This window comes from Pongo pygmaeus, chromosome 8, assembly GCF_028885625.2.
Source record: "Pongo pygmaeus isolate AG05252 chromosome 8, NHGRI_mPonPyg2-v2.0_pri, whole genome shotgun sequence".
Classification (NCBI taxonomy): domain Eukaryota; kingdom Metazoa; phylum Chordata; class Mammalia; order Primates; family Hominidae; genus Pongo; species Pongo pygmaeus.
Genome location: NC_072381.2, coordinates 52,097,408 through 52,109,800, shown reverse-complemented (window position 1 = coordinate 52,109,800; position 12,393 = coordinate 52,097,408). Strand labels below are relative to the sequence as shown.

At 49.5% G+C, this 12,393-nt stretch overlaps 1 protein-coding gene across 1 annotated transcript; it reads left to right on the top strand.

Moving 5' to 3' along the window:
- Window positions 1-1,221: 1,221 nt before the first annotated feature.
- On the top strand, window positions 1,222-2,255 carry LOC129006540 (heterogeneous nuclear ribonucleoprotein A1-like). Its single transcript, XM_054436267.2, has one exon. It carries the CDS (start codon window positions 1,228-1,230, stop codon window positions 1,777-1,779), a length of 552 nt encoding a protein of 183 aa, XP_054292242.1. The 5' UTR covers window positions 1,222-1,227; the 3' UTR covers window positions 1,780-2,255.
- The last annotated feature ends 10,138 nt before the right edge of the window (window positions 2,256-12,393 follow it).

Genomic DNA, 12,393 nt, shown 5'->3' with positions numbered 1-12,393 from the left:
CCTGTTCTTCCTAAGACATCACTGAAATTTAAGCTTATAAATTTAAAATGGAGTAAATCTATAAGGGAAAAGCATTAAAAAAGAGAGAAAGATGGCTTACTAATGGATGAGAGTCCAACACATTTCTAGGACAAGGTTCATGAGCAGCCTAGCACTGTGGCTCCCACCTGTAATCCCAGCACTTTGGGAGGCTGAGGCAGGAGGATCACTTGAGGACAGGAATTCAAGCCTGCAATGAGTTACTGTCACACCACCCTACTCCAGCCTAGGCAACAAAGCGAGACCTCATCTCTTAGAAAAGAAAAAAGAAGACTCACAAGAGGGTGTGGCACTATTAGACCGGCTAAGCCCCCAGGTATACCCAGTGTAACCACAAGGGCCCCTCGGTGGAAGGGAGAAGCAGAAGAGGTCAGAGCGAAGCCACACCTGCTGTGACAATGGAGGAAGAAGGTGGCTGGCCAAGGAAGGCCATCAGCCTCTAGAAGCTGGAAAAGGCAAGGAAACGGTCTCCGCCTGGAGCCTCATGGGAATACAGCCGCCTCATGGGAACACAGCTGCCCTGTGACACTGATTTTAGCCCTGTGAGACCCATGCTGGACTTCTGGCCTCCAGACTGTAAGATTTGTGATGCTCTAAGCAAATCATAAATTTGTGGAAACTTGTTACAGCAGCAACAGAAAACTAGCACAGGCAGCCTACGTGCTAATTCACATCTTACCTGAGGTGGGGTGTACAATACACCCTGTGTTAGCTGGAAAGCTGAAACAATTCTCTAATGCTAATACTGAAATTGTCAGGTCAGTGTAACTGTGACAGTCTGGAAGCAATGGAGGCTTCAGTGAGCAGGACCAGCTGCCTTTCTCACCACCACAGCTTGAACTCTCTCACAACTTCCTCTCCGCCTCCACTGACCTCTGGGTTGGTTTTCTCCTGCACGATCTTTCCACGTGTCAGGGGCCTGGAGGCACCCTACAAGAGCCGATTTTACATTTCCTTTCTAGAGGTAATCCCAGAACAAAAGAGAACAGTTTTATTTTTTTTAAGAGAATTAAATGTTTATTGATTACACATGATAATGGATGACACACGAGCTTCATTCCCATCTATAATTTTATCTGGTACCATTATTCAATTAGATACATTGCATAGGATGTGCCAACAATTACTTTTATAACCAATAACTCCATGATTTTGCTTGGATAATCCCTTTTAATGGTGATTGAAATCATGACTGACCGAGGCAGTGGCAAGAAAAGGGGCTTTGCCTTTGTAACCTTTGACGACCATGACTCCGTGGATAAGATGGTCATTCAGAAATACCATACTGTGAATGACCACGACTGTGAAGCTAGGAAAGCCCTGTTAAAGCAAGAGATGGCTAGTGCTTCATCCAGCCAAAGAAGTCGAAGTGGTTCTGGAAACTTTGGCGTTGGTCGTGGAGGTGGTTTCGGTGGGAATGACAACTTTGGTCATGGACGAAACGTCAGTGGTCGTGGTGGCTTTGGTGGCAGCCGTGGTGGTGGTGGATATGGTGGCAGTGGGGATGGCTATCGTGGATTTGGTAATGATGGAAGCAATTTTGGAGGTGGTGGAAGCTACAATGAGTTTGGCAGTTACAACAATGAGTCTTCAAATTTTGGACCCACGAAGGGAGGAAATTTTGGAGGCAGAAGCTCTGGCCCCTGTGGCGGTGGAGGCCAGTGCTTTGCAAAACCACGAAACCAAGGTGACTATGGTGGTTCCAGCAGCAGCAGTAGCTATGGCAGTGGCAGATTTTAATTAGGAAACAAAGCTTAGCAGGAGAGGAGAGCCAGAAAAGTGACAGGGAAGCTACAGGTTACAACAGATTTGTGAACTCAGCCAAGCACAGTGGTGGCAGGGCCTAGCTGCTACAAAGAAGACATGTTTTAGACAAATACTCATGTGCATGGGCAAAAAACTTGAGGACTGTATTTGTGACTAATGGTATAACAGGTTATTTTAGTTTCTGTTCTGTGGAAAGTGTAAAGCATTCCAACACAGGGTTTTAATGTAGATTTTTTTTTGCACCCATGCTGTTGATTGCTAAATGTAATAGTCCGATCATGACGCTGAATAAATGTCTTTTTTTTAATGTGCTGCGTAAAGTTAGTCTACTCTGAAGCCATCTTGCTAAATTTCCCCAACAGTGTGAAGTTAGAATTCCTTCAGGGTGATGCCAAGTTCTATTTGGAATTTATATACAACCTGCTTGGGTGGAGAAGCCATTGTCTTCGGAAACCTTTGGTGTAGTTGAACTGATAGTTACTGCTGTGACCTGAAGAGAGCAGTTTTAGTAGTGAAAGTCCTGGAGGATTCTTAGTGGTCAAGATTGGGGAGCATGCCTGTATCCTACAGTGGCCAGTGCCCAGGACATATGCCTGGCTCTGTGACTGGCTGGTCATGGGCACAGGCCCCCGAGAGGGAGGGGAGAGTCCTTTCAGAAGAAGGGGAGGGTATGGGAACAGACCCAACCTGGCCACCCCAGACCGTTACCCTCCCTGAGGTGGATGGAATGCAGAATCAAAGTACAATTATACGGTTTAAAGTTTTAAAAGTAAATAACAGAAAACTAAAAATAATTATGCCAAAATGATAAAACTTTGGAAAGATGAAGGGAGAAAGCAGAGGTGCATAATGAGGTCATTTCTTATGTTCCGTCATAGGAGGTAGATAAATTTTCTCCAGATGAATAAAATAGGGTGCCTATACATGCTACTAAGCGTTGTGGAGGCACCCACCAGAAGTACTAAAAATGGAAATGTTTACAAGAAGTTGCCTCTGGAGAGTGAGGCCAGGACTGGGGAGGGGAGAGGATAGAAACTGTTTTGTCTCACCATAAACCCTTCTCTCATATTTGATTTGTTCCTATCTGTTTGTTTTACATTGATCACAAGATGTGCTGTGAGAGAGAAAGATTTTTAAATATTCAGATGGATGTCCTGAGCTTTAATATGAAATGCTGATCTGATCAATATCTAATATTATAACTCCATTTGGGATAAAATTTTAGGGTCATGGGGAAAAAACATAATTTGGAATCATCTTCATTCATATGCAAGTTATGCTTTTTAAGAAGGAAACTCCTTGATTCTCATCTGCTGTGCTGAATCTTTAGGAGTTTAACCTGCTATGTCACGTTTCAATAAAAGAGAGATGTTCCCAGCCTGTTAAACAACAAACTCGCCTGCTTAAATCAAAAAGCAATTACGAATGAGTGAATGAACTCTTGTGGTCACCCTCTCTCCAGGAGAGAGTAAGGCACATTCATTCTCACAAGAAGACCTGGCCTCGCCCCGTTTCTCTGTTTCCCAGGCATATGGCTCATCTGCGTCCAGTGTATGTTTGGCCAGGACACTGGACATCTCCCACTTGGCTCCTGCCTCTTGCCCCTGCCAGTCTGGCCTACAGCCCTGGGTCTGAGGGGAGGACTGGGAGCCAACAGAGAGAGCAGCTGGCCAGGATCTGATTTGCCTTTGCATCTCTGGGGTCTGGATTGGAGCCCAGACTCTTTCCCTAGATCCCAACTCTGTTTGCCCAGAAGTCTTGGCCTGGGTTCCTGGTACCCAAGTTTCCTACAGACTCACAGGTCACAGCCACCCAAAGCCCCAAGGCTAGGAAGCTCACTAAGGCCACCTGCTCCCATCCACATCCATCTCTTACGTTCACATCCCTTCTTTATCAGCCCTGGTCTTTCAGACGGCCGGGAGCATCATCCCTCCTGGTGGCTGCTCATCCCCAGACGTCTCCAGGTAAATCAACATTCACTGCCAGGCTTCCCTCCATTCCTGCAAGGGGCAGCACTAGGTCCAAGCTGTGGGAGCCACTGAGGCAGAACTCGGCCTGCCCTGCCAGCAGAGGCCCCAGGCAGCCAGCTGTGGCCCTAGGATGCTGGTCTGCCATGACCCAGGCCTAGTGCTCAGTGCAGAGTTACTCTTCAGGCTCCAGCTCCTTCATGCAGGGCTCCTGGGCCACATATTCAGAGTCAGATTCCCCATCCTCCTCCAGGGATTTGGGTCATTGACTTACACCAAAACTGGAAGCCATAAATCAGGAGCCTTCATTGGTCTCATTCCTGAACCCACCCCTGCAACCTTTGGTCATCGCCCCATAGGCCAGCCCTGGCCATCCACCCATCTCCCTGCCGCTCCCTCCATCCTGCTCTGGGACCCCTCTCCTTCCTGCTCTTCCGCCACCACTGACTCTGCCTCCTCGTCACTGTTCCATTGGGAGGCCCATTTCAGAGCAAATGAGCCTTCTGTGTCATCAGCCTCTGTCTCCTCCGCTGGGGGCACATTCCTTTGCCCTCGATGGGGGCTTCTCCCTCTCCCACTTCCAACTTGGCTAAGGACCCAGCGGGACAGGGAGCCTCTTCCTCTTCCCCTTTGCCCTCATCCCACATCCCATCGTCTTTCGCTCTCCGGAGGTTGGGGGGAGAGGCAGGGTGGAACCATTCCCCTGGCTCCTCACTCCCAGGGTCTCCCCTCCACGATCACCATCTCCCTCTCCTCCCTGAGGCTGGAGGCCTGGCCATGCCCATAGGGACAACGTCTCCCCAGCTTGGCCTCGGTGCTCTGGGACCTCCCCAACTGCACAACAGGCTCCCAAGCCAGCAATGCTTTTGTCTCAGCTCCCCTCTAGACTTGGGGAGCCCTCCATGGAAAACCGCAGTCGAAATGTGGATTTAGCATCTGCGTTGTTCAGGGTCATGGCAAGAAATGGCATTGAATGGTTCAAATGATGGGACTTTAATGGCAGTAGTCCTTACAGAAGCGTGGGCAGGTGAAGAGGGTGAACAAAGGATGTTGAGAAGCATGAAGACAAACAACTCTAGGATGCTGTTACCCATGGGGCTAAAGAGACAGAGAGGAATAGTGTTGCCAGAGCGAGTAAGAGCTGGAGATGTGGAGAAGGGGCTTCCAGCAGGAGCTGATGTCTTGGAGAGACACAGCCTTGGGCAGGGGCAGTGGGGACGGGGTGGGGGGATACCCTGACCACTCTCTCTCTCTTCCTATACTTTTGCCTTCCAGCTAGAGTCTCCCACTGGCTAATTCCAACCTCTGCCCAGTCAGTAAGAAAGCCCGAGAGGCAGCTTAAAGAAGTCAGGTTCCCAGGGTCAAGCAGGACCCATGGCTGTCGGGGTGGGGAAGGAGAGTGGGCAAACACCGTGAAACTAAAAGGAGAGTAGCAGTGCAGAATCCAGAGCCACTGAAAACAGTTCCCAGAGTCCAACTCCTTCATTTTGCAAATGGAGAAGCCAAGGCTGGAAAAGTTTCGTGATTTTCCCGAGTCACACAAAGTTCGTGGCCAGGCTGAGCCCAGACCCCAGATCCCCATCCCCCCTGCTGCCTGTCACACAACAAAGGCCTTGACACCAGCACTCCCTTCTGTGGAGTCTCTTGTAGTGTTTATGCACTAAAAATCATTTTTAAAACATTTTAATAGGGTATATTGCTTTGAATCCCTTCCCCAACAGGAAATATGCTGGCTGGCTGGCAGAAGGCTCAGCAGCTGACCTTGAATTCCCTTGACCTCCCCACATCCAGGCTGAGATTTTCCATCCAACGGTATTGCCAGAGCCCAAGCTGAATGGAGGAGGCTGGAATTAAACAGTAATAGCCCCTTCCAGTTATCGTTCTGTAGCCAGCAGCTAGATAAATATTCGGAAAAGATCGGAGGAGAAATCTAATTGAATTCAAACATAATAAATTGAAGCCAACTCACTGGATTTATGGTCATGTCTTCTGGCATCTTTTAATTTTGCATCACACTCATTTGGAGGCAATCAAATTAGGGTGCTCATTAGCAGCCGAGGGAGGGGAGGCTGGAGCCACACTCGCTGCGGTAATGAGATCTCTGCAGTGGGATAATTCAGAAGTCGGTTGCCGGGGAGGCTGCAAGGGCACAGTGGTCACTGCCTCCTTTCAGGAAAGTTGTTGGGAGGAGCAGGAGGTTGATTGTAGGAGGGAGCAAGGGTGGAGTCCAGCCCGGCTACTCACCGGGTAACTGTGGCCTTCACCGCCCACAGTGTCAGACGACTCCTCGGTGGGATAGCGGCAGTGCCTGCCTCCGAAGGCTAAATGAGTAGGAAATGAGATAAGAGGTAGAAACCATGTCTGCCTCCAGCCCTCAGAGTTTGATAACCTCTGCCTTCTCATCCCATTACGGCCCCATGGACAAAGCTCCTTGGCCCCCGATTCTCACCCATGGACCTCTGGCTTGTACATGTGAGAAACAAACTTACCTGTCCAAACCCAAAGAATGGACTCAGAGACCTGGAGAACAGCGAAAGTGAAACTTTTAATGATGATCTTGCAAGATCGGGTGTCTGATGGACAAGCACACCCAGCAGTTTCAGCAAGCAGTTTATCCCTAGAGTACGGGTCCCTCCCCCAGTTGCTCATAGACTGAGTACTGTGGGGTCACAATCTTCCCGGATGTTGCCTATTGATTGTTAGGCAGGGGCTTTAGGTGTTTTTTTTAGGGTTGTCTTGCTGCATTTTGTTGCAGCTCACAATGCATTGCAATCCTAGTCAGCTCAGGGGTTCTTCAAGTATCTGACTTATGACCTAAGTAGCTAGGCAGGCTAACAAGAAGAGACAAATCAAGCTATCTTGCAGACTAATAAACTTTTATCTTAAACTTCTTTGATTCGGGTGAGGGCAACTAAGTGGGTGGGGAAGAGGGAGGAAGGGGGAGGCCGAGAAGCAGGCATCAGCTATCCAAGCAGGGGCCTAATATGTCCTGTTGCTTCTATAGTTTGCTGACCTAAGCCGATTCAAGGCACTCGGTCTTGGAAATGGACCACTGTATATTTCCTTCAGATGCCCACCGTGGACACAATGCTCAGCTCATCCTGGCAGCCTGGCGAGATATGGCCTTGCCGCTAGGGCCGTTCCAGGCATCCCTACCCCAGACCAGGTGACTGGTCCAAAAGACCTGAGCTGGAACCTGAGAAGGACATCCAGGCAGCAGCCAAATATGTGCCTGGTGCAAACAGGTGTTCAGGAAACATGGGCTTTCTCATCCACCCCAGTCCCTGCACATGGCCGAGGAGGAGGAGGGCAGGCAGCTTTCTTGTCTGACACAATCAAACATTCACTTATAGAACACCTCATATGCCTGTGGTGCCAGGCAGGATGCAGAATGTTATCCCATTCCATCCTCACTGACCATAAGGGAATTATGAACACATTTCACTTTGTAGATGAGGCAACTGAGTCCCAGTGAGAATAGGCATTTGCTCATGGCCACACAGCAGGTAAGAGATGGAATCAGCAGTCAAACCCAGGTCTGACTGACTCCAGAGCCTGCGCGCTGTCTGACAAGCAGCTCCGCAGAACCATGGCTGCCCAAGAAGGTGACTCCACAAAGAGCCTGGAGCCTCTGGGACCCAGACAGGGAAGTAGAATGCAGCCTTGTGAGAGTTACATCATGTGATGAGGGCTTTCTGATCCCACAGTCTACAGAGGGAACCACAGCTGGAGCTGAGCAAAGCCAGCTCATCCAGGCAGGGGCTCCAGTGAGTGCGCCCTGCTGCTCGTCAGGTGGTCAGCCTTCCAGCTTCCCCAGGGAGTACCTACATTTCCCCCCAATGCTTACTGCCCACTCCCAGGATGGGCTGCGTGTCAGAGCAGGCCAGAGCACCAGATACCCTGTAAGGGTGTGTCTCTGTGTGTTTGTGTATGTGAGTGTGCACACACATGCATGTGGAAATGTGAGTGGGTATGTATACACTTGTGTGCATGCACAGGACTGTGTGTGCTTATAAGTGTGTGTCTCTGTGAGTGTGTGTGTGTGTGTGTGTAAGTGTGTGACGTAGGCCAAGCAATTCCAATAACTTATTTTCTGAAATGTCCTCAGATCCACCCAGGTGAAAGGAGCTAATAAATATGTCATTATAATCACATTTTCTACTGTTAAAATACAGTCCTGATTATATTTGCAATGACGACAGTTTACTTTACCCAACACAGTAGGTGATTCAGTTAAACCTCTCCCCATCTATCCTTGGGCAGCCAGATAGGCCAGCCTTTCCAGCCACAGGGAGAAGAGGAGGCAAAGGTGACACTCCCATGGCCGCGTACTCTCTCATCACATTCTTGATGCTTCCCCTGTCTTGGTTTTTTGAGGCCCCCAGGGCTTGGTCAGGTGTCTGCTCATTAACATATTAGGCCTGAGTTCAAATCATGAGCCCCATGAGCTGAAATGCACTCCGGGCCCCCTCCCCACTCCACAGAGCAGTGCACCTGAAGCACAGACCTGAGTGAAGAAAGTCTTGACAGTAACCACCTGATGTTAGCACAGATGCCACAGACTTAGGGCCCCACAGGATGCCAGCTGCGTTCCCAGTGCACCCACACTTCCAATCACTGGCTACCAAGATAAAGGCTCCCACTCAGGGCTTCAAGTTGAATAAATAATTCATTAGAATGACTCACCAACCTCTGTACTTACAATTCCAGTTTTATTGATTGGTACAAATCAGGACAAACTAAATGAAAAGATGCACAGGGAGAGGTTTGGGGAGATTCCCAAATGCGAAGCCTCCCAGAACATGGTTATACGATTACCAGCCAGGGTGGCTCCACTGAGCTACAATGTCCAGAGTTTTTATTGGGGTTTTGTTACCTAGGCATGATTGATGAAATCATTGCTTACAACTTTGTACTCAATTCCAATACCCACTCTCTCCCCATAGGTCAGGCTGATATCATGTGGCTCAAAGTCCTGACCCTTTATTCACATGGCTGGTCTTTCCATGGTTGGCCAGCCTGCATCCTGAAACTATGGAGTCCCACCTTGAAGCACCTGGTCAGCATAAACTCTGGTGTGGCCCCAGGGACCCATGATGAATAGCAAAGACATTCCTGCCACCCTGAAAATGCCAAGCTCCCTTCCAGGAACCTGGGACAAAGCCCAAATGCTTCATTTTACAACACCATGGGCCCCCTAAAGTGTCTGGTGGGTCTTTATTGCCTTCTGGGTAAATCTAGGCTTCAGCCTTGCCTGGAAAGCCCCTTCCTCCTTGTCTGCCCTCATCTCCCAGTTCTCTGGCCAGGTGCCTTTTGTTCCAGCCACACTGGCCTTCTTCACTTTCCAGACACACCAGGCCCTTTCCCATACCTTTGGGGTGATATCCTCCCCATCCTTTCCCCTTTCTTAATGCTTCCACTGTCTTGGCATATGTGACATCTGCTCATCTCTCCATCTCCCTAATGAGGCTATGAGCACCCAAAGGCACCCTCAAGGCCCACACATTTTAGCTGTCCTGGAAGACCTGAAGCCACACAGTGCAAGGTCTGCAGAGACTGTGCCATTCAGAATCCCCGAGGCCCTTGGCTGGGAGCCATATTAATGGTCCTTCCCTGGCCTACAGACAGGCTGCACCATTCTTGAGTCCTAAGCATGGCATGGCCACAGTATTTGCATTCACCTTTATCTCTGATCATGAAGTTGAGCAAGCAGCTGACTCAATGGCCAATGATCCTGCCAAGATCTTCCTACAGGTGTTCCCAGCAGGCCTGCTGGCCAGGGGATGGTGCCACAGGTGCTTATCATGGGCCCACTGCAGGATGGCTGGTCCCCAAGGAGCCCCACCCAGGGAAGCTTCCACCACGATCCTGAGGTAATGCCTAAGGCCTCTGGAGAATGAGGTGACTATCACTGTTGGGGGGGCATGACCAACACAGGGTGCAAGTCAGTTTCTTGGGTGCTTACAATGTTCAATTATTTAATCTGAGTGCTAGTGACATGGTTCCCTTAGCAAAGATTAATCGAACCATATAATTATAATTTGTATATTTTTGTATATGTCTGTTCACTTCAATAAAAATTTACATAAAATGTACTATTAAAAAAAAAAGCTACTCTTGCCCCAGCTTCTTAGCATATGCATAAAGCGATGCTCAGAAAGCATCTTACTGATCACGAGAGTTCCCCCAAGGTGTTTATAATTGGTTCTCAGAGAAATGCTGGCTCCCTCCTTCTGTCTCCTTAGCTGAAGCGGGCTGTGCGTGATACAGCCAGAGGAGGGAGGCCGTCAGTGTTCTGCCAGAGTTATTTGAATTTAAGCCCCTGCACTCTAGAATTCTTGAGGCTACCCAAAGCTTCATGGAGCTCTATGTTGAGATTCAAGGTGCAGATTCCTGTTTTGGCATCTAAATCAAGTGAGGACACATTTATGCAAGGACCTTAGGCATCCATATCAGTCACAATAAACAGTTTTTGAAATAATTTTAATTATTTTTAAATAATGCTTAATAACCTCAAAACCTAGTGGCTTAAAACAATAATTTGTCACTATCTTTCACAGTTGAGGGAGTTGGCTTGGCTAAGCTGGGCAGGTGTTGTGTGGGGTCTCTCCCTGGGTTAGTCAGATGGCGTCTGAGTCATCCAAAAGCCCGACAGGGCTGGACATCCCAAGTGGCTTCCTCACATAGCTGGCAGCTGGGAACCGAGTGAGGGCTGTGGTCTGCAGGCCTAGGCACAGCTCCTCCATGTGGCTTGGGCCTTCTCACAGCATGGCATCTGGATCAGAAAGGCAGGAAGTGGAAGCTGACAGCCTCTTAGCCCTGAGCTTAGAAGCAGGCACAGCACCATGTCCCTCACTCTATGGGTCAGAGAAGTCATAGAGCTCACCTAGATTCCAGGGGATGGGACAGAGACCCCACCTCTCAAGGCAAGCTCTCTAACTGGGAAATCCGTGACCATGACTTTGAAGTGAGGTTGGATCCAGGAGTCCAAGCAAGGTCCTCAACTTTCCTTCCCCATCTCTGGCCTCTGCAGGGCTCTACTGGGCTTCAGCTTCAGACACAGGCTCCCCAGGAGACAGCTATGGTGCTCAGCAGGTCCAAGCTCAGACTCCTTAGAGCACATGCCGAAGGAGAGACAACTCCTCTCCCAGCACTCAGTTTCCTAACAACGGACCCTGGTTGGCCCTGCTGTCCACGTGCTGATCCCAACCTAATAAGCACGTCCAATGTGTAACACACTCTGGCCAATGTGGGTCCTCTGACTGCTCTTGTGGTGGGCAGTGGGGGGCTCTCTTTATTATTACCCCCACCACAATCACATAGAAAGTTGGTAAGGAGGATCCCTTTTCTCAAAGCAGGGAACCACAGAGCTCATACCGTACCCCAAATCCCCTGCAATGCGACCTACAGGTCGTGCAACCAGCATTAAGTTACCAAGAGAAAGGTGGGTACATCTGGAACTTCCTAGGTCTCGTTTTCCAGTCCCTACCTCGGGATGTCCAGCTGTCACTCCACCCCCACGTTCTCCCCCTACCCTCTGGGCCTCCCAGGCCACCTACCTCCCCAGCCTTTCCTGCCTCCTTCTCCAGAAGGCCAACTGCTTCCATTGGCCACTTCAGATGGGCTCATCCCCCGGCCCTCTTCCACCCCTCACCCCTCTCTTGAGTTCTGAGAGGATAACATCATTGATATGATTTGGCTGTGTCCCCACCCAAAACCTCATCTTGAATTACGATCCCCATAATCCCTACATGTTAAAGTTAGGACCAGATAGATGGAGGTAATGGGATAATGGGGGCGGTTTCCCCCATGCTGTTCTCATGATAGTGAGTGAGTCTCATGAGATCTGACGGCTTTGTAAGTGCCCGGCATTTCTCCTGCTAACATTCATTCTCTCTCCTGCTGCCCTGTGAAGAACTGTGAGTCGATTAAACCTCTTTTCTTCAGAAATTACCCAGTCTTGGGTATTTCTTCATAGCAGCATGAAAAAGGACTAATACAACTGGCTTCTAGGGATAGCCGGGGAGTACCTCCAGCATAGACTGGGGGCCACATGGATTCAACATCAGACCACAGACAGGCCTGTTAGAGGAGGAGGCGAAGCCGTCGGTGGAAGGCACACGAGGGATCTGAGTCTTTTTCCTCCCTGCCTGTGTGTGGCCCAGGGAGCCAGTGGTGGAGATGACACTTTTTTTTTTTTTTTTTTTGAGACAGAGCCTCACTCTGTCTCCCAGGCTGGAGTGCAGTGGCTCGATCTCGGCTGACTGCAACCTCACCTCCCAAGTTCAAATGATTCTCCTGCCTCAGACTCCCACATAGCTGGGATTACAGGCGTGCACCACCTCATCTGGCTAATTTTTGTATTTTTAGTGGAGACAGGGTTTTGCCATGTTGCCCAGGCTGGTCTCAAACTCCTGATTTCAAGTGCTCTGCCGGCCTCAGCTTCCCAAAGGTTGGGATTACAGGCATGAACCACCACGCCGAGCCGGAGATGCCACTTCTAAGGTATCCTTAGCTTTGGGAGGCCATGCAGGCCAATGGAGGGACAGTCGTGGTGTTCTGCCTTTTGTTATGGAATAATTATTACTAAAATCCTGGAGTGGGTTGAATTGTGGCCCCC